The 19238-nt window shown below is 39.3% G+C and overlaps 1 protein-coding gene across 1 annotated transcript; it reads right to left on the reverse strand.

Annotated features, from left to right (window-relative positions):
• Positions 1-5328: 5328 nt before the first annotated feature.
• Positions 5329-19197, reverse strand: LOC120053387 (cartilage oligomeric matrix protein). The gene is made up of 19 exons (XM_039000509.1): positions 19028-19197; positions 17013-17086; positions 16847-16898; positions 16129-16274; positions 15719-15856; positions 15527-15604; positions 15247-15399; positions 14939-15043; positions 13119-13226; positions 12756-12915; positions 12533-12651; positions 12371-12423; positions 11914-12107; positions 11614-11792; positions 11440-11488; positions 11138-11334; positions 10643-10815; positions 6559-6698; positions 5329-5738 (listed from the first exon to the last, which is right to left on the reverse strand). Exons 1-19 carry the CDS (start codon positions 19092-19094, stop codon positions 5680-5682), a joined length of 2244 nt encoding a protein of 747 aa, XP_038856437.1. The 5' UTR covers positions 19095-19197; the 3' UTR covers positions 5329-5679.
• Between the last annotated feature and the right edge of the window lie 41 nt (positions 19198-19238).

Here is a 19238-nt window from a genome sequence, read left to right on the forward strand (position 1 = left end):
TCACACTTGATAACAGATTGTATATCTCCTTTTGATTTTATTTTTTATTTTTCTACAAATCTACATGCATTTAAAAAGCAAAAAGCCACTAGGAAGGTGAGCTGCACCATACCTATTATCATTCCTTACCAACCATATAAGCTTTATATTTCACACTCAAAGCTTTATTTTTATTGACAACCAAATGTTAATGTTATGCGTATGTTGGATTATGTTCTGTTTAAATGTATGTTTTTATTTATTGAAATATTTATTGAATGTTGAATGTTTTTTTTTATTGTTGCATTTCAAAATGTGTTTGAGTTCGAAGCCAAAATGTCTCTGCTCTAACTGTATTGTGCAAACTACACTTATCTATCTATTAATTTAAGTTACATATGTATTAAGCTGCTCTGTTAAACTTAAGGAGTACAAATCCTCCCCATGTTTGCTCTTACGGTTGCAAGTTGCTACGACATCTCGCTAGATAGAATCAGATAAGGCCTCTTTAAAATATAGGATAGGATCTGCAATTGTGTTTTCATCACTTACATGGGCCCGCAATCGTTGGGTTTCGTCTTGTGCCAATGCTGTTTTTAAATGTAGCATAATTAATGAAAAACATATACAACAGATGCTTATATTTAGCTGCTCATAAGCTTAAGCAAATGTGACAATGTAAACATAGCAAATGCAAATACCCAAACTAGATGGCCATAATTCTCCTTTGCATGTATATCCAGATTGAATGCCTCCTGAAAATCTGAAGGATACAAGCTCCTCAGAAACCTGTTGAACTTGTCACTGTGAGATCACCTGATTTTGCCTTACATATTGAGTATTGTACTGTTTTTAAGTGTAACTAATGTGACAGTGTATTTTCTTAACTTCTCCTAACATTTTCTTGTATTTTAGAGGAATTTTAAATCCTAGTCAGTGACAATATTTGTGGTTATGTAGTGTAAAGTTTGACAAATCACTGTACTGTATTTTGTACTGGTACACTTTCTAGATGAGTTATGGGTGTTTTGTAAAAAAGGAAATGTTGATTTCAAATTTGTGATGGAGAGTGCAAATATGGGGAGGCTTTCTTCTCCTTAAAGGGAAACTTACAAACGCAAATACAATTATTTTGCTAGACAATTGTTATGATAAAAAACAATGTTACTTATAATTAATATTTGGTTCTTCCCTCCAGATTAGGGGCTGGTAGAAAACTATTTGAACCATTCCATTTTATGCACATAGCAAAATGAGTCCCAAAACACATGTAGAACTTTGCAAAAGTGGTTAAAATGGGCAGAACTTTTTTCTATACGCTAACTTGTAGAGCTGAAATACTTTAACTTTTTATTTTACTCTATCTTCCCCTCTGTTTCATATTCTGACATTTCTGTTTTGAAAACTAATATAGCGAGATGGAAGTGAAGAGCAACTTGGTTAAATTGGATGTTTCCTTCTATGGGCTGAGAATGTGTAAACCATTTAGTGGCAAGTGTCAACCATTTATTTGTTTGGTAAAGAACAATATTATTTTTTTAGTTTTTCTCTTAACCTTTGACATTTTTATACTGTAGCTATGTTTGATCATGTTTCTACTGTACAGTGAATTGTGTGTGTATATACAGAAAATGTAAATGGTACTTTATTTACCTAAATCCCAATGTGGGAAGAGGCATAGTTCCACAACTATGAAGTTAATGATAAGTACAAATATATATTTGAGAAAGAATATTTGATTCTTACGCAAATCGGAAATGAGAAATCATACCATTGCATCACTAGAATATGTAGAAATGCATCGTTATACAAAAGACTGTTTGAGCCAAACTGCAATACGCCAGTATGCTACTTTCTTACAGTGCCATCCAGATTAATTCTCTGCAAATTAGTTTTGTTTGTCTGAACATTTTCCAAAATGTGCATTCTGATATCCTGTACATAGGCTATAGCTGAAACAAAATGACCGCATGACAAAAATGGAAGTGAACCTCAGAAAAAGGCCTTCAAATCAAATGTTTGGTCACACATATTTAGCAAATGTTATTGCGGGTGTAGCGAAATGCTCGTTTTCTATGCAGGTTTGATTTAAATTGCGCTCTACAATGTTGGAAAAACAGAAAAACACCCCATCAAAAATGATGCATGCGTCAGTTGTTCCTAATGATTCACATAAATGGTTACTTTTCAGATGACTGTGTTGCCTCCATTTATGCATAATGCTAGCTCATTGCTGAAATAAGAATCTATTTGTATAAGGTCTTGGAATTTCTGTTTCAACAAATGACATAAGCATTTTTCTTGAATATCTCTTACTACCATCCATTTGTTGTTCAATTGAATTGGCTGTTACTTGCTTTTGAACCTAGTTCTTCACTGTGGGTTTTAAATAGTTGTTCCTGTAAGGCGAACCTATTATGAATCCCATCTTCATAACACAGACGTTTTTTAAAAGTGGTAGTTCACTCCAAAGATTGACGATTTCAGCTCTCAAAGTTGTCTAATGTTGAGATGAAGCCATTTCAAAAAGAGGGTTGATGAGTTAAGGAGCCAACTTCTTTCAAATTCTTAATCAACTTTGAATTTCCTGATCCAGAAAAAGTTTTCTAGCCTAATCAGAAACCATGGCAACAAATCCTCCAACTCTAACCGGCTTCATTGCAGGATAACTCAACTTATATCTTGAACTTGGAAATTCACATCGTCGCATTATCCTCAAATAATCAAATCAAAACGATGGATGTGGATGAAAGCCGAATAGTTGATGTGATTTATAGCATGCATATTGTAATTAGTTTGATGCAACTTTTTGTCTTCAAATGACCACCCAAATTACTGAGCTACAAGTGTAAACTGAAAGGGAAAAATTATGGAATCAGATGGTGTGCATCTTTTCCATTCCTTTAAGAATGAGGCGCACACTGAATAGCTGAAGCTACAGAACATTAGGCTTGGGCCATGGACTCCTCTTGACATTAGACCACAATATAACATCTTCGGACAAATTTCGATTTTGGAGTCAACTGTCACTTTAATGGCCTGGCAAGAGTAAAAACAAAAACAGTTTCACTAGCTACTTAAATATGGCGCTTACAGTTGCGGTCAAACTTGGCACTGTTCACTATCTTTAAAAAATAAGTTGAAATTGAAAGAACTGTTGAATTTCAAGTGTATTTGTTTAATTTACAACTGCACATGACCAAGAGAGAAAATTAAATTGAGATTTTTAACTTAAGTCAAAAAATTGGTGGACTGAATTATTCAAATTAATTTGGTTGGAGGCAAGTGATTCTCTTTAACTGTGTAATTTCTCACCTGTGGTAAGTTGCAGGTGCCTACAGGGTAAAAATAGCCATTCAAACCATTTTGAAAAGAGAACATTCTGCTCCATTGCACTCAATTGTAAAGTGCCTATGTATTTGACTGTACTCTGTATTTGCAGTTAAACTTGACTGTCAAGAGAGCTTACTGTCAGTTGCATGACATGACAGATGTTATAAGTAGTCCCTATTGCTGAGGGGGGTTTATTGAAAATGATTCAGCACTATCATGTTGACTTCAGCAGTATGTGTATGAACTATGGCTAGCTAGCTAACATAAATTGAGGCATGTTTTGAAATCAATTCTAAACAGATATCAGTTACTGTGACTGCATACAGTAAGACATATTCTATGTAAGGTTTAACAAACATGTTTATTGTATTGTATGTGTTCTTATTCTGTTGCCTTCTCACTTTAGTTATGGTCACCTGCCTTGTGAATGTGAACAGTGACTGTTCTGTTAATGCTGACTGTTTTAGCCCAAATTTGAAGAAAGCGTATATTCTTTTTTGTAAAGCCGGTAATTTTAAATGCGACTTAGAAGCATATTCCTTATTTTGGGATGCAAAACCAGAAAGCGCTTATTCCAATGCAGCTTGTTTTCCCATCATGTTAAAAAAAGAAATAGCACTCAATGTATACTTACTTGTCGATCAATGTACCATACTGCTCTGCATATGCATGGGAAGTGGAAATCTAAAAAGGTGATGTGGACTCCTGTTGACAGTCGTTATTGAAATAAACTGACTGAAGTGAGAATGTTATCTTGATTCTCACTAAGTATACTGTCACTGCCTGAGTACCTGTCACCACAAATTCCCTCAACTAATAAGGTAAACATTGAGCAATTGCAAAGGAACTTAATCTCAAGTGAATGAATAATTATGTTTTGTTACCCATACTTTAAATACATTAGTATGAATCCATATAATTGCTTCCTCTAGAACAGTTGATGTTGGAAAACCTAAAATTACACTTTTGGCAAGTATTTCCAGTTAGTAATGTAAAGAAAATCTCTTCTTGGTCAGCTTTAAGTGGGTATCACATATTTAACCATTGTCCTGTAAATCATATTCTGAGATGTAGTATTTCTTTGTTGCTTTGTGAAACTACGTATGTGGCCCATTTGTAAGATGAAACTTGAATGTGGGTGGCATCTTTTTCCTGTACATAGTCTCAATATCAAATAAAACTAATTTTCACTAAGGTTTACTAAATGTGTGACATTTGAACTATCTATATATCATATTGTCCTTGTTCTGTTATTTATATTTTGTAATCTGTATTTCTGTATGTGTTTTTTTTTTAAATAATTGGAATACCTGTGCATGTTCGTGATTTCAGTTCCAAACTTTTTATCAGCATTCAAAGCAGTTGCTCAAGGCTTCACAGTTTCAGTCTAGATCGTAGTAGGAGGACTTTCCATCAGTTTCGGTCTAGTTAGTAGGAGGACTTTTCATCACAGTTTCTGTCTAGTTAGTAGTAGGAGGACTTTCCATCACAGTTTCAGTCTAGTTAGTAGTAGGACTTTTCATCACAGTTTCGGGCTAGTTAGTTGTAGGACTTCTCATAACAGTTTCGGTTCAGTTAGTGGTAGGAGGACTTTCCATCACAGTTTCTGTTTATTTAGTAGTTGGCTTTTTCATCATAATTTCAGTCTAGTTAGTAGTAGGACTTTCCATCACAGTTTCAGTCTAGTTAGTAGTAGGACTTCTCATCACAGTTTCGGTCAAGTTAGTAGTTGTCTTTTTCATCACAGTTTCAGTCTAGTTAGTAGGAGGACTTTTCATCACAGTTTCGGTCTAGTTAGTAGTAGGAGGACTTTTCTTCACTGTTTTGACTTACTTTTAAGTCTTACAGTATATATTCAGCATATGCTAAAGCAAAATAAAGATGTGTAGTTCAACATTTATTTCTAGGGCACTCAACAGTAACAATTAATCACATGTAATCTAATGCATATCAAATGTTTTTATTTTTATAGGGTCCCCTCACAATGTAACAAACATTTACTGGCAACACCCTGATTATTAAAAAAAACATTTTCACATTTCTATATTGGTGACAGAGTAGTAGTAGACAGAAAAGCCCCCCAGAACTGGAATTATTGGGGAGCGAATGTCAGACAGGAAAATCCTCTGTCTTTGCTGGTGGTGATCAATATGTCAGCCGCCATTTTGCTGAGTGAAATCTCACTGGGTACGTCTGAAATGGCACCCTATTCCCTATATAATCTTTAGTCAAAAGTAGTACACTATATAGGAGATTCGGTGCCATTTAAGATGCAACACTGTACTGTTCATCTGGGAGACATGTGTTCCGGAATGTTGAGGTTGTAGATGCATTGTCTTCTCAGTCTTCATTTGGGCAGATGCCCTGTTAGAACTGCAGCTGGACCTGTTGGGCTTGGTATGTATCGAAGTCCTCAGGGATTGTATCTAAAGGGAGAGGGCGAGATAAGTCAATATGGAATCCGTGCATGTCAATAGGCCTACCTACTGTAAATGAGTTATACTGTAAGTTAGTTGGTGTCTGTAGTACGTCCAAATGTCTTTACAATACCAAACAACCAACAGACCAATATAATTAAAGGGGCAATCTGCAGTTGCTGCATCCATTTTTTTCATAAATGAAGGATATGTACCCATTTGATTCTTAAAGAATATAACATAACTTAAGCTTAGTTCAACTATCGTACTGCATCAGAACCCAAATTATAAGCCTGTTTTACTCTGTTTATAAGCAAAGTAAATGTAAACATACTATATAGCCTCAAACCATGTTTGAAACTATAATGTTGATATCATGGATATCAGTCCTTGCATCCATAGCGGTGTATATGAATTTGGAGTGGTTATATTCCTCTAGCCCCATCCCTCAGCTGTTTACCGAAAAAGGGGTGGGGAAAACACTTCATTGTTTCAACTGCTGACAGCCTCAAATGTGTTTCTCTCTAAAACCTCAAACTAGTCTTGTGTACCAAGAGGTCATTTAGATGGAGTCTATATAAATGCGGCCACGGTATCACTTCATGCTAATGTGAAGGCATAGAAGCAGGCACAAAACATAGGTCAATGCAGTTCCTCTTTAGCCAGAGACCAGTTTCATCCATTTCTCAATACAGGAATTATATTATCGTGATTCTGCAAGGCAATCATTCTGTAATTGATTCCCTAAGGTCCTCATTCTCCTCTACTTCCTGCTTGTTAAAAGAGTATTCTAAAGGGGCGGGGGGTTCGGCATTAGTGTGCTGCTCACCATTGCAGCGGTAGCGTAGGTTAGCCCAGATGATGTTCTCCTGAGAGAAGCAAAAGACGCCCAGTCTGCCTCCTCTCATGGTGGTGTCTATGATGATGCCTGTGTCTGCCACTAGCTGAGGACCCTCATAGAAACGCACCCTGAACATGACACACACAAACACATAGGGAGACCAGTAAGGAACACAAAAATATGACAAAGGCTGCATTTACACAGGCAGACCAATTATCTTCCCAATAATTGTGCAAAGATCAGAATTAGGCTGCCTGTGTAAATGCAGCCAAAGAATGACCATCTCGAACCAGAATAGTTACAGCACCAGTCAAAAGTTTAGACACACCTCATTTAAGGGTTTTTCATTATTTTACTATTTTCTACATTGTAGAAAAATAGTGAAGACATCAAAACTATGAAATAACACATGGAATCATGTAGTAACCAAAAAAGTGTTAAACAAATCAAAATATATTTAATATTCTTCAAAGTAGCCACCATTTGCCTTGATGACAGCTTTGCACACTCTTGGCATTCTCTCAACCAGCTTCATGAATTAGTCACCTGGAATGCATTTCAATTAACAGATGTGCCTTGTTAAAAGGCAATTTGTGGAATTTCTTTCCTTAATTTTTTTATTTCTCCAGGTAAGTTGACTGAGAACACATTCTCATTTACAGCAACAACCTGGGGAATAGTTACAGGGGAGAGATGAATGAGCCAAATGTAAACTGGGGATTATTAGGTGACTATGATGGTTTGAGGGCCAGATACAGAATTTAGCCAGGACACCAGGGTTAACACCCCTACTCTTACGATAAGTGACATGGGATCTTTAATGACCTCAGAGAGTCAAGACACCCGTTTCACGTCCCATCCGAAAAGCAGCACCCTACACAGAGCAGCGTCCCCAATCACTGCCCTGGGGAATTGGGATGTTTTTTTAGACCAGAGGAAAGAGTGCCTCCTACTGGCCCTCCAACACCACTTCCAGCAGCATCTTGTCTCCCATCCAGGGACTGACCAGTACCAACCCTGCTTAGCTTCAGAAGCAAACCAGCAGTGGTATGCAGGGTGGTATGCTGCTGGCAAATGTGTTTGAGCCAATCAGTTGTGACAACGTAGGGGTGGTATACAGAAGATAGTCCTATTTGGTAAAAGACCAAGTCCATATTATGGCAAGAACAGCGCAAATAAGCAAAGAGAAACAACAGTCCCTCATTATTTTAAGACATTTAAGACATATTTTAAGTCAGTCAATGCGGAAAAGTTCAAGAACTTTGAACATTTCTTCAAGTGCAGTCGCAAAAACTATCAAGTGCTGTGATGAAACTGGCTCTCATGAGGACCTCCACAGGAAAGGAAGACCCAGAGTTACCTCTGCTGCAGTGGATAAGTTCATTAGAGTTAACTGCACCTCAGATTGCAGCCCAAATAAATGCTTCACAGAGTTCAAGTAACAGACACATCTCAACATCAACTATTCAGAGGAGACTGCATGAATCAGGCATTTATGGTCGAATTGCTGCAAAGAAACCACTACTAAAGGACACCAATAAGAAGAAGAGACTTGCTTGGGCCAAGAAAAACACGAGCAATGGACATTAGACCGGTGGAAATCTGTCTGATGAGTCCAAATTTGAGATTTTTGGTTCAAACCGTCGTGTCTTTGTGAGACGCAGAGTAGGTGAACGGATGATCTCCGCATGTGTGGTTCCCACCGTGAAGCATGGAGGAGGTGTGATGGTGTGGGGGTGCTTTGCTGGTGACACTGTCAGTGATTTATTTAGAATTCAAGGCACACTTAACCAGCATGGCTACCACAGCAGTCTGCAGCGATACGCCATCACATCTGGTTTGCACTTAGCGGGACTATTATTTGCTTTTCAACAGGACAATGACCCAACACACCTCCAAGCAGTGTAAGGGCAATTTGACCAAGAAGGAGAGTGATGGAGTGCTGAATCAGATGACCTGGCCTCCACAATCACCCAACCTCAACCCAATTGAGATGGTTTGGGATGAGTTGGACTGCAGAGTGAAGTAAAAGCAGCCAACAAGTGCTCAGCATATGTGGGAACTCCTTCAAGACTGTTGGAAAATAATTCCTCATGAAGCTGGTTGAGAGAATGCCAAGAGTGTGCAAAGCTGTCATCAAGGCAAAGGGTGGCTACTTTGAAGAATCTCAAATATAAAATAGATTTTGATTTGTTTAACACTTTTTTGGTTACTACATTTTTTAAATGTATTATTTGACCTTTATTTATACAGGTTTTTCTCATTGAGATAACATCTCTTTTCCAAGAGAGACCTGGTCCAATAGCAGCAGGGGGAACAATGTTTCAGAAAAACAACTTACATACACTAACACAACATTAAACAAAACTATAAACACAGATACAGTACAACAATTACATATTACGTTAGAGACAATTACACTCTTCTATGATATGTACATCGAACAAGTGTTTAAACTCCACCAACGAAACTAGATCATCAAATTTTAAAATGTTCTGGAGAGAATTCCAGGACCACGGAGCTAAGTAACTAAAACTATTTCTACCATGACCTGTTCTAATTTTTGGTACTGTTAGAAGCAAATGAGAATGGGACTGTAATTGATATTTATTTACCGACCTGACTAAAAAAGAAAAGAACAATAATTTTTGTAAGTTCCTTAGTAAACCAAGGGTTCTCTCTGCCCTTAATCCTGCATTTTTTTAAAGGGGCCTATTGCATACATCCTGGAATGCGTTGTGGAAGGAAGAAAAGGCTAGTTCAACATCAGGGATTAATTCCATTCTATTCCATTCAATGCTAAATACATCATGTAAAAAACTTTGAATATCAAACCGCTTCCAGTTTCTTTTCGTAATGACACGTGGAGATTTCTTAGGAATTTTACCATCTCTCACACAGGCAATGGCACAGTGATCACTTATGTCATTTACAAAAATACCAGAAGCATTAAAATGATGGGGAGTATTGGTTAAGATCAAATCAATCAAAGAGGATTTCAGAGGATATTTTATATTCAACCTAGTTACACTGTTGACAGTCTGAGTGAGATTATAGGTATTGCATAGAATTTTGAGTTGATCAGAGCTAGATGTTAGCCAGTCCTGATTCAGATCACCATCAGGACAAACTCAGAATTGACATTCTGTGATAACAATTCGAAAATACAATCCAGAGAGCCAGCAGTAGTAGATGGAGGTCTATAACAACAAGATACAACCATATTTAAAGATGCACCAAGGTTTAGGTTGAAAGACAGATATTCAAATTGCTGAGGTTTAGTAACAGAAGTCAGAAAACCACAGAGAACTTGTCTTTTACGTATACAGCAACACCACCACCCTTAGATTTACCATCTGTACAAAAAACATTGTAACCATTTATGCCAATATTTTTGTCTGTTATAGATTTTTTAAGCCAGGTTTCAGAAAGCATAAATACATCAGGGTCGGCAGTTTTTATCCATATATCCACAAAATCAAGCTTCGGCAGAAGACTTCTTACATTCATATGCAAAAACTTCAGGCCACTCTGACTACTTAATTCGGCAGGGGTAAGAATGTCAGGACCTGGGTTAGACAATTTCCAGACAATAGAAGCAGCAAGATAATGGCAAGTCTAGATCGAGGGTTACAACATTTGGATTTACAGACAGCACTTGAACGAGAATCCATAGTCACCAGAGATTCCATATGTGTTATATGATTCCATATGTGTAATTTCATAGTTACAATACAATGTAGAAAATAGTAAAAATAAAGAAAAATCCTTGAATGAGTATGTGTGTCCAAACTTTTGACTGGTACTGTATGTTAGAACTGAAAGATGTTGTGGTAAAGAATACCATATGGATAATATGATGATAAGAGAAAACATGCATGAAAATAATTTCATGTTGTTCAAGTTCAACAGTATGTGGTCTTATAAAATGTTGTCAGTTCAATCAGTTGTACACGTAATGCCACAAATTAAAATTGAGTGTATTATCAAAGGACAATGTCATGTCATAAATGTCAAACTGCGCCAAAGGCCATCAAACACTTATGACTTGTGTCTGATAGCAGCCTACTACCTGATGTATCCATCTTGGGGCCTGTGTTGCAAGAACCAGCGGTAGGAGGTCTTGTCCTTCCAGCCCACGTTGCGGGCGTCTTTCCACAGCAGCTTCACCTGGTCACTGGTGTCTCCGGTGTGCCACAGGGAGTTACGTAGATTTTCCCCTGGTCCCGTGTTGGACTTTACAGCCTAGTTGTCAACACAATTGCATAGGCACCAATGTTACATAACTGTGGATCTCTCCAATGTATCAATCTGGGCAGGTGTTTTAATACTTCAGCTCAACTGGAAAATGTATCTATTCTCCATTTAGCTGGTTTTTAGTCTAGGAGTAGACTTAATCTTGGTCTAAGAAACTGGCCCTATGAGTATTCCCTACAAAGGGCGAGTTGTGTGTAGGTCAGACTATTGACCGAGTTGTGGTATGTTTGCATGAATTTGTATATGAACGTGACTTTTACTACGACTGGATAAGTCATATATAGTATGTGCGTATAGGATTTCGTTTTACCTTCAGTTGTATCCCTGGTTCTGCCACAGCTCGGAACGGATTGGCCTGCCAATAGATCTGCTCAACTTGTTTCCACATCACTACGTAGAAGGAGGAAGAGTCCTGGTAGCCAAAGATGAAGCCTGCATAGTCGTCGTCTGTTACCGTATTCACATGGAACGTCCCTTCGAAGTCAACGCCGTTGAAAGCCGTGTAACCTTGAGGGAATGGCGTGAGTTTGGGTCAAGGTGTGTTTCAGAAGGTACATAAATTGGTTTATTGAATGAATCCAACGTGAGACACAGTGTGATTGTTATTCTTACCAACAGCCAGTCCAGGGTCGCTGTTCATAGTTTGGACGATCTCTCTTCCCTGTGGAAAGAGAATCAGAGAAAACGATGGAACTTAAGCAGTTAACATGTCTCCTGGCACTGATTTGTATACACTGTAACACCCTTTGACTTAGATTAGATTAGATTTAATACATGCATCAATACCTGATCGAGCACCACCCAATTAGGGTCTATCTGTGCGTCTCCCTCCGGGTCCAGCACCACTGTCTGGTAGGCCCTGAAGTCTGTGAGAGTGACCTCAGCGTTCTCCGGGCACACATCGATGCTGTCGATGATGGTGTCGTTGTCAAAGTCGTTCTCGCACAGGTTCCCAACCCCATCACCTGTAACAAGAAGATCGAAGCAAATTGTGACTTTGAAGACACAGGATAACATTAATGTCAAAATGACACGGATATATTGGAGAACTGTTTTGAAACTGGGCTGAAAAACGGCTAGACTCACCGTCAGAGTCCTCCTGCAGAGGGTTGGGAATGAGGCGACAGTTGTCCGGTCCCGGGGGCAGAAGGTCAGGAATACCATCATTGTCATCGTCGTTGTCACACTCGTCCCCCAGGCCATCCTTGTCCGTGTCCAGCTGGGCGCTGTTGATGACCGCAGGGCAGTTGTCCTGAGAGTCCTGGTGACCGTCACCATCACTGAGAATAGTAGAGAAAAACACAAGGAGACCAAGACAGAGAGATGGCTGGGGTAGGATTCAGCATTGGAGACCATTTTACATTTCTCACTGTTGTGGGTTTCTGAAAGTGTAAGTATTGATCCAAAGTCATTACATAACATATAAAATAATATTTGGAAGGTCATTTTTAATAATGGAGTACCAATAGATTGGAATGACACGCACAGGCCTACAATGGTTAAAGGCAGGGAGGTGGCAAGAAAGCTAGTAACACTACTATACCTGTCCTTATTGGTGTCACAAGGGTCTCCGATCAAGTCGTTGTCCATATCCAACTGTGGAAACATAAATATCATTCAAACAAACCAAAGTTTGTTGTGCTGTTACGTACAACATGTTGAAATGACTAGAATGTGTACAAGTACAGCCAATAATAAACCAGACCTGGTCAGGGTTGCGAACGTAAGGGCAACTGTCACAGGCATCTCCGACTTTGTCCCCATCTCGATCCTTCTGGTCAGCATTGGGAACCCTTTTGCAGTTGTCCAGGTTATTGGGGATTCCTGTAGTAGGGAAGATTATCTTTGTCATATGTCAATTGACATGTACTATACAGCAATAGCAGAATTAGTCTTGTCACGGTCAAATACTGTCCATGCATACTGACCGTCGCCATCAATGTCTTCGTCACATTCGTCACCCAGTCTATCAATATCAGTGTCTTTCTGGTCGTTGTTTTTGATCATACGGCAGTTGTCACAGGCGTCTCCAAAGTCGTCTTCGTCCACATTTCTTTGGTTGACGTTTGGTACCAGCACACAGTTGTCCTACCATAGAGGCATCAGAGTCTTATCAGAGCCTGTCTTTACACTAAGATACAAAATAGGGTGTAAAGACTTGTAGTAAGCATGAGCGAGAGAGAGAGAGAGCGAGAGAGAGAGAGAGAGCGAGAGAGAGAGAGAGAGAGAGAGAGAGAGAGAGAGCGAGAGAGAGAGAGAGAGAGAGAGAGAGAGAGAGAGAGACCAGTAACCTGTGTATTTAAAATTCCATCCCCATCTGCATCCTCATCACAGGCGTCTCCTATACCATCCTTGTCTGCGTCCTCTTGGCCAGAGTTGGGTACTGTTTGACAGTTATCCTACAGTGGGACAAAAAAGTATTTAGTCAGCCACAAATTGTGCAAGTTCTCCCACTTAAAAAGATGAGAGAGGCCTGTAATTTTCATCATAGGTACACTTCAACTATGACAGACAAAATGAGAGAAAAAAATCCAGAAAATCACATTGTAGGATTTTTTATGAATTTATTTGCAAATTATGGTGGAAAATAAGTATTTGGTCACCTACAAACAAGCAAGATTTCTGGCTCTGACAGACCTGTAACTTCTTCTTTAAGAGGCTCCTCTGTCCTCCACTCGTTACCTGTATTAATGGCACCTGTTTGAACTTGTTATCAGTATAAAAGACACCTGTCCACAACCTCAAACAGTCACACTCCAAACTCCACTATGGCCAAGACCAAAGAGCCGTCAAAGGACACCAGAAACAAAATTGTAGACCTGCACCAGGCTGGGAAGACTGAATCTGCAATAGGTAAGCAGCTTGGTTTGAATAAATCAACTGTGGGAGCAATTATTAGGAAATGGAAGACATACAAGACCACTGATAATCTCCCTCAATCTGGGGCTCCACGCAAGATCTCACCCCGTGGGGTCAAAATGATCACAAGAACGGTGAGCAAAAATCCCAGAACCACACGGGGGGACCTAGTGAATGACCTGCAGGGACCAAAGTAACAAAGCCTTCCATCAGTAACACACTACGCCGCCAGGGACTCAAATCCTGCAGTGCCAGACGTGTCCCCCTGCTTAAGCCAGTACATGTCCAGGCCCGTCTGAAGTTTGCTAGAGAGCATTTGGATGATCCAGAAGAAGATTGGGAGAATGTCATATGGTCAGATGAAACCAAAATATAACTTTTTGGTAAAAACTCAACTCGTCGTGTTTGGAGGACAAAGAATGCTGAGTTACATCCAAAGAACACCATACCTACTGTGAAGCATGGGGGTGGAAACATCATGCTTTGGGGCTGTTTTTCTACAAAGGGACCAGGACGACTGATCCGTGTAAAGGAAAGAATGAATGGGGCCATGTATCGTGAGATTTTGAGTGAAAACCTCCTTCCATCAGCAAGGGCATTGAAGATGAAACGTGGCTGGGTCTTTCAGCATGACAATGATCCCAAACACACTGCCCGGGCAACGAAGGAGTGGCTTCGTAAGAAGCATTTCAAGGTCCTGGAGTGGCCTAGCCAGTCTCCAGATCTCAACCCCATAGAAAATCTTTGGAGGGAGTTGAAAGTCCGTGTTGCCCAGCAACAGCCCCAAAACATCACTGCTCTAGAGGAGATCTGCATGGAGGAATGGGCCAAAATACCAGCAACAGTGTGTGAAAACCTTGTGAAGACTTACAGAAAACGTTTGACCTCTGTCATTGCCAACAAAGGGTATATAACAAAGTATTGAGAAACTTTTCTTATTGACCAAATACTTATTTTCCACCATAATTTGCAAATAAATTCATAAAAAATCCTACAATGTGATTTTCTGGAATTTTTTTTCTCATTTTGTCTGTCATAGTTGAAGTGTACCTATGATGAAAATTACAGGCCTCTCTCATCTTTTTAAGTGGGAGAACTTGCACAATTGGTGGCTGACTAAATACTTTTTTGCCCCACTGTATATAAAACACATGACTGTGACTTAATTTTTCTGCTTTAGATTTTTCTTTCTGTTTGAAATAGTATAGTCACAGATTTCCTTTGTCTTTTCAAGGTGATAATAGTGTATTACCTTGGCACAGTTCCTCTCGGCGCATTCCTGTTTCTCATCAGGGAAGCCATCAATGTCAATATCAGATCCGCAGAAGTAGCCATTGCCAGCCCATCCCACCCCACACTGTGAATCAGGATAAAGACAGAGTTATGGACTGTACTGTATATGAAATGTCGATTAACATTAAATTCCATTTCAGCAGAATCAATAGAGAACAATCTTCATCCAACAGAACGCTATAGACAATATGTATTAAAGGCGCAGTATACATTTAGGCTGTATTCATATTCACATTGATCCATTGCAACATAATTGTATCCCATTACCTGACACTCTCTTTTCCCATCTCGTTGGACAATACACTCTCCGCTGGCATGGCAGGGGTTGGGCTGGCCATTACCACATGCTCTCTCAGGCTTACAGCCCTTGCGCTGATCCCCAACATAGCCTGCCTTACAGAGGCCACACCTAAACGAGCCCTAACAACAACAAACACCGCCACCACATTGTAAACTTAGTTCCTCAAGACCTCAGAGGAAAGACCTCTGGATTTTCTAATAATATGCAGTATTTGAGTGGCATTGATTGGTTATTATTGATACTTACAGGTGTGTTTACACAATTGGAATTTTCCACACAACCTCCATTCTTGGGTCCTTCGCACTCATTGATGTCCTTGCAGACCTGGGTAGAATTCAAATACAAAAAAGAAAGCCATAATGCATATATCTTCAAACAAAACCTTACATGTTGCCAATGCCAAGCTCATAAGATTTTTGCTTGAGCCAAAATGTCTACCTGTTTGTTTTTAGTGGCGTAGGAGAGGCTTACTCCCTGCACCTGAGGGCCGGTGTAGCCAGTTGGACAGGGGCCACAGCGGAAGCCTGGGGACGTGTTTATGCAGCGCACACCCATGTGGCAAGGCTTCACCACACACTACACAGGAGCAGAGGAGAGAGAGTGTATTAATATGTTCGAAATGTGACTCTTCAATAGATATTAGAATTTGCCATTGAGATATAATGAAATCAGACACTTTAACAGTTGATTTAAAACCAACGTATACAATAACTTGTGTAATACACAATAACACATACTATGAGTACATGATCGTGTTTCAATTTAGGCCCGCTACAGAATACTAGGTGAATTTTGTTTTCGGGGGGGGGGGGGGGGGGGGGGGGGGGGTGTTTACGCAAGTGTCCTACCTCGTCCACATCCATGCAGCGGGTACTGTTGCCCACCATGCCCTCAGGGCAGGGGCCACACTTGATGCCCCCAGCTGTTTCAATGCACTTTACCCCCGGGTGGCAGGGGTTAGGGTCACAGGAGGGGCGAGGGGGACCTTGCATACCTAGGGGGAAGAGGGTGATAAGTCAACCATCAGCCAAGTAGACCACCTGAATTAATGTTCTGAATTGTAGCGCTCTCCTGTACAATGTCTCCATCTACTGGAGGTAATGAAACATAATTGGCTCATTCATCCCCCTTCTCTCCCCTGTAACTATTCCCCAGGTAGTTGCTGTAAATGAGAGTTTGTTCTGTCAACTTACCTGGTAAAATAAGTGCAAAATAAATACAATTAAAAAACATGGTATTTTCTAGTTGTTTACATTTTCCATTAAATATGAATATGTTGATTTATGTACTGTATATATTCAAAAGTACATGAGAGCCAATGATATGATAAATGTACCATATTTACATACAATTGAGATAGCAATCATGCTGTTGATATATTGGTGTAATGTACTATGTGGAATGTATACATAATTATATATTAAATATGTACTTATTCATGTATGTACTGTATTCAAAATACAGTAACTGTTTTATGTGCCTGAAAGAGCTCTAGCCTGCTACACCACAGTATTTACTGCCATCCAACTGGCATATCTATTTCTGCTGGCTGGCTTGGCTACTCACCACAGGCTTCACACTCCATCACTGTGTTCTTCAGGAACACAATCTCTTGGATCTGCATGGAGGTACAAAGACACTATTAGTTCACATTATTAAACTGTATGGGGCCGTGTACTGAACCTGACATCCTCACAGAGAGTTGCCCTGTACGTCCAAACAGCGGCTTTACCTGTTGCTTCAGCAGTTCTTTGATCTCAGCCAGAGCTTGATTTGTTCCCTTGATCTGATTGATGATTTCTCCATCTGAAAATGAAATATTTCATAATACTGTATTAGCGACACATTAGCAATGGACAAATCATACTTCCTATTCCAGTATACTACGTTTCAACCAAAGTCAAAGAACGAGTCAGTTGACACGAAGAATAGACATTTTAGGTGAATGGGGTGTTATCATCATAGGATGCTAAGATCAACTCAAACTAATGTCAACCCCACCAAAGTCCTCCTCATGTTGCAACAGAATGTTAGTCACATCACAAAGCTCATGCTCATACACTCTTAAAAAAGAAAAGTGCTATCTAGAACCTAAAAGGGTTCTTTGGCTGTTCCCATATGAGAACCCTTTGAATAATACTTTTTTGGTTTAATGTAGAACCCTTTTGGGTTCCATGTAGAATCCTTTTTACAGATTGTTCTATATGGAACCCAGAAGGGTTCTACCTGGAACAAAAATAGGTTCTACCTTGAACCAAAAAGGGTTATCCTATGGGGACAGCTGAAGAAACTTTTTAGAACCCTTTTTTTCTACCTCATTCCTCTTCTTGTGACATTGTTTTGGAAGCACATCTGTGTTGGACTCAAGCCATCAGTGAGCAATGAGTTGGGGATGAACTATGCAGATGTCCTTCTATAAAACAACATAATCCACTTCCCCATTCATCATCTTTACTACCTGAGTGGGCTCTCTGCCTCTGCGCTACTATCCCCCTGCCACAAGAGCTGGCATTCCAAGACTATCCGTTGGCCTGAATCACATGCATACTCAAACACAGAGACTTACATGTCGTGGGGTTTGTGCCAAATGCTTTTTCATACTGCTGCAAAACCAATTTGTCTCAAATATGGATCGATAAGGAATTGATTGAATTTTTCACACTAATTTCAATGTGAAAGATTTCGAATAGGAGCTTGGAAAGAACAGAGCAGATACTATACTGGAGTCTGGTTTGGTTTCACAGTTGTTGGCAAGAATCATGGCAAGGTCACTCACTTTAAGACTTAATTACGGACTCCTGTGGATGTTAGATTTACAGGACATGAGGTCTGGGCCTTACCCAGGAAGAGGTGTCCCAGATGAATAGGATGCTGGGATAACCTGGTATGTGGGGACTGTCATGCTGCTCCAATAGAAACCTACTAGATATATTATTTGACCTAGGAAAAGTCCTTAGGGATCTGTATTGTGTCAACATCTCTTGAGCATGGAGGAGAGGAAGTGTGGTCTTCACATTAGGAGCTGAAATGTTTTCTGAATGAATTCCTAGCAAACAGGCTCCAGAAATAGTGGTGTGAACACTACCAATGACACTACCAGTGTGATTTGACAAGTTGCTCAACAGCATAAGCCGCTGAATGAATCAGCCCATTGGCCATGAAGATGATAAGACTTAGCAAATCAGTTTTGTAAATGAATGCTGAATTAATTAATTGTGTTCTATTTCAGTATTCCTGAAATAGAACACAATTAATTAATTCAGCATTCATTTACAAAACTGATTTGCTAATTCTTATCCTCTTCATGGCAAATGCTTAATAAAAACAGTGACATTCAATTGGGATGATTATCATATAAACGTAGCATTTTAGATGAATAGGATTTTACGTGCCAAGACATTTATTTTACATGTATCACAGGCTCCCAAAACAATTTGATCTCTAAAGGTGGTAACACCTTATAATAACTTCCAAGAATAAGCATGAATAAACTATGTATATACTATTAATAATAACTCATGTATACAAATAATTATTTGTAAACATTTATAAACATGTATAAGCATTTATAAGCACTACAATTCATAAGCATTTATACAATTTATAATAATTTATTTATTAAATGTCTTATTCATGACACTGTTATTATAAAGTGTTACCAGACTTTCAAATCTCTCCAACATTTTTTACCTACAAGTATATATGAAGTTCTTCTCACTAAAGATACTAAAGTGATTATAGACATACCTCTCTGACCAGCTACTAGCTCACTGCTCACAATGAAAGAAATCACCAACACCAGGATCCACAGCATGTTCTTATTTGCCCTTAGACGTCTCTACGGCAACTGACAAGTAAAGGTATGTGAAGTCTGGAGCCACTGTGTGAAGTCTGGTGTGGTTCGACCAGGTCATTTATCCAAATTCTGTCCCGTCTTCAAGTAGGACCAGGGAAGGCT

The sequence above is a fragment of the Salvelinus namaycush genome, chromosome 9 (assembly GCF_016432855.1).
Source record: "Salvelinus namaycush isolate Seneca chromosome 9, SaNama_1.0, whole genome shotgun sequence".
NCBI lineage: Eukaryota > Metazoa > Chordata > Actinopteri > Salmoniformes > Salmonidae > Salvelinus > Salvelinus namaycush.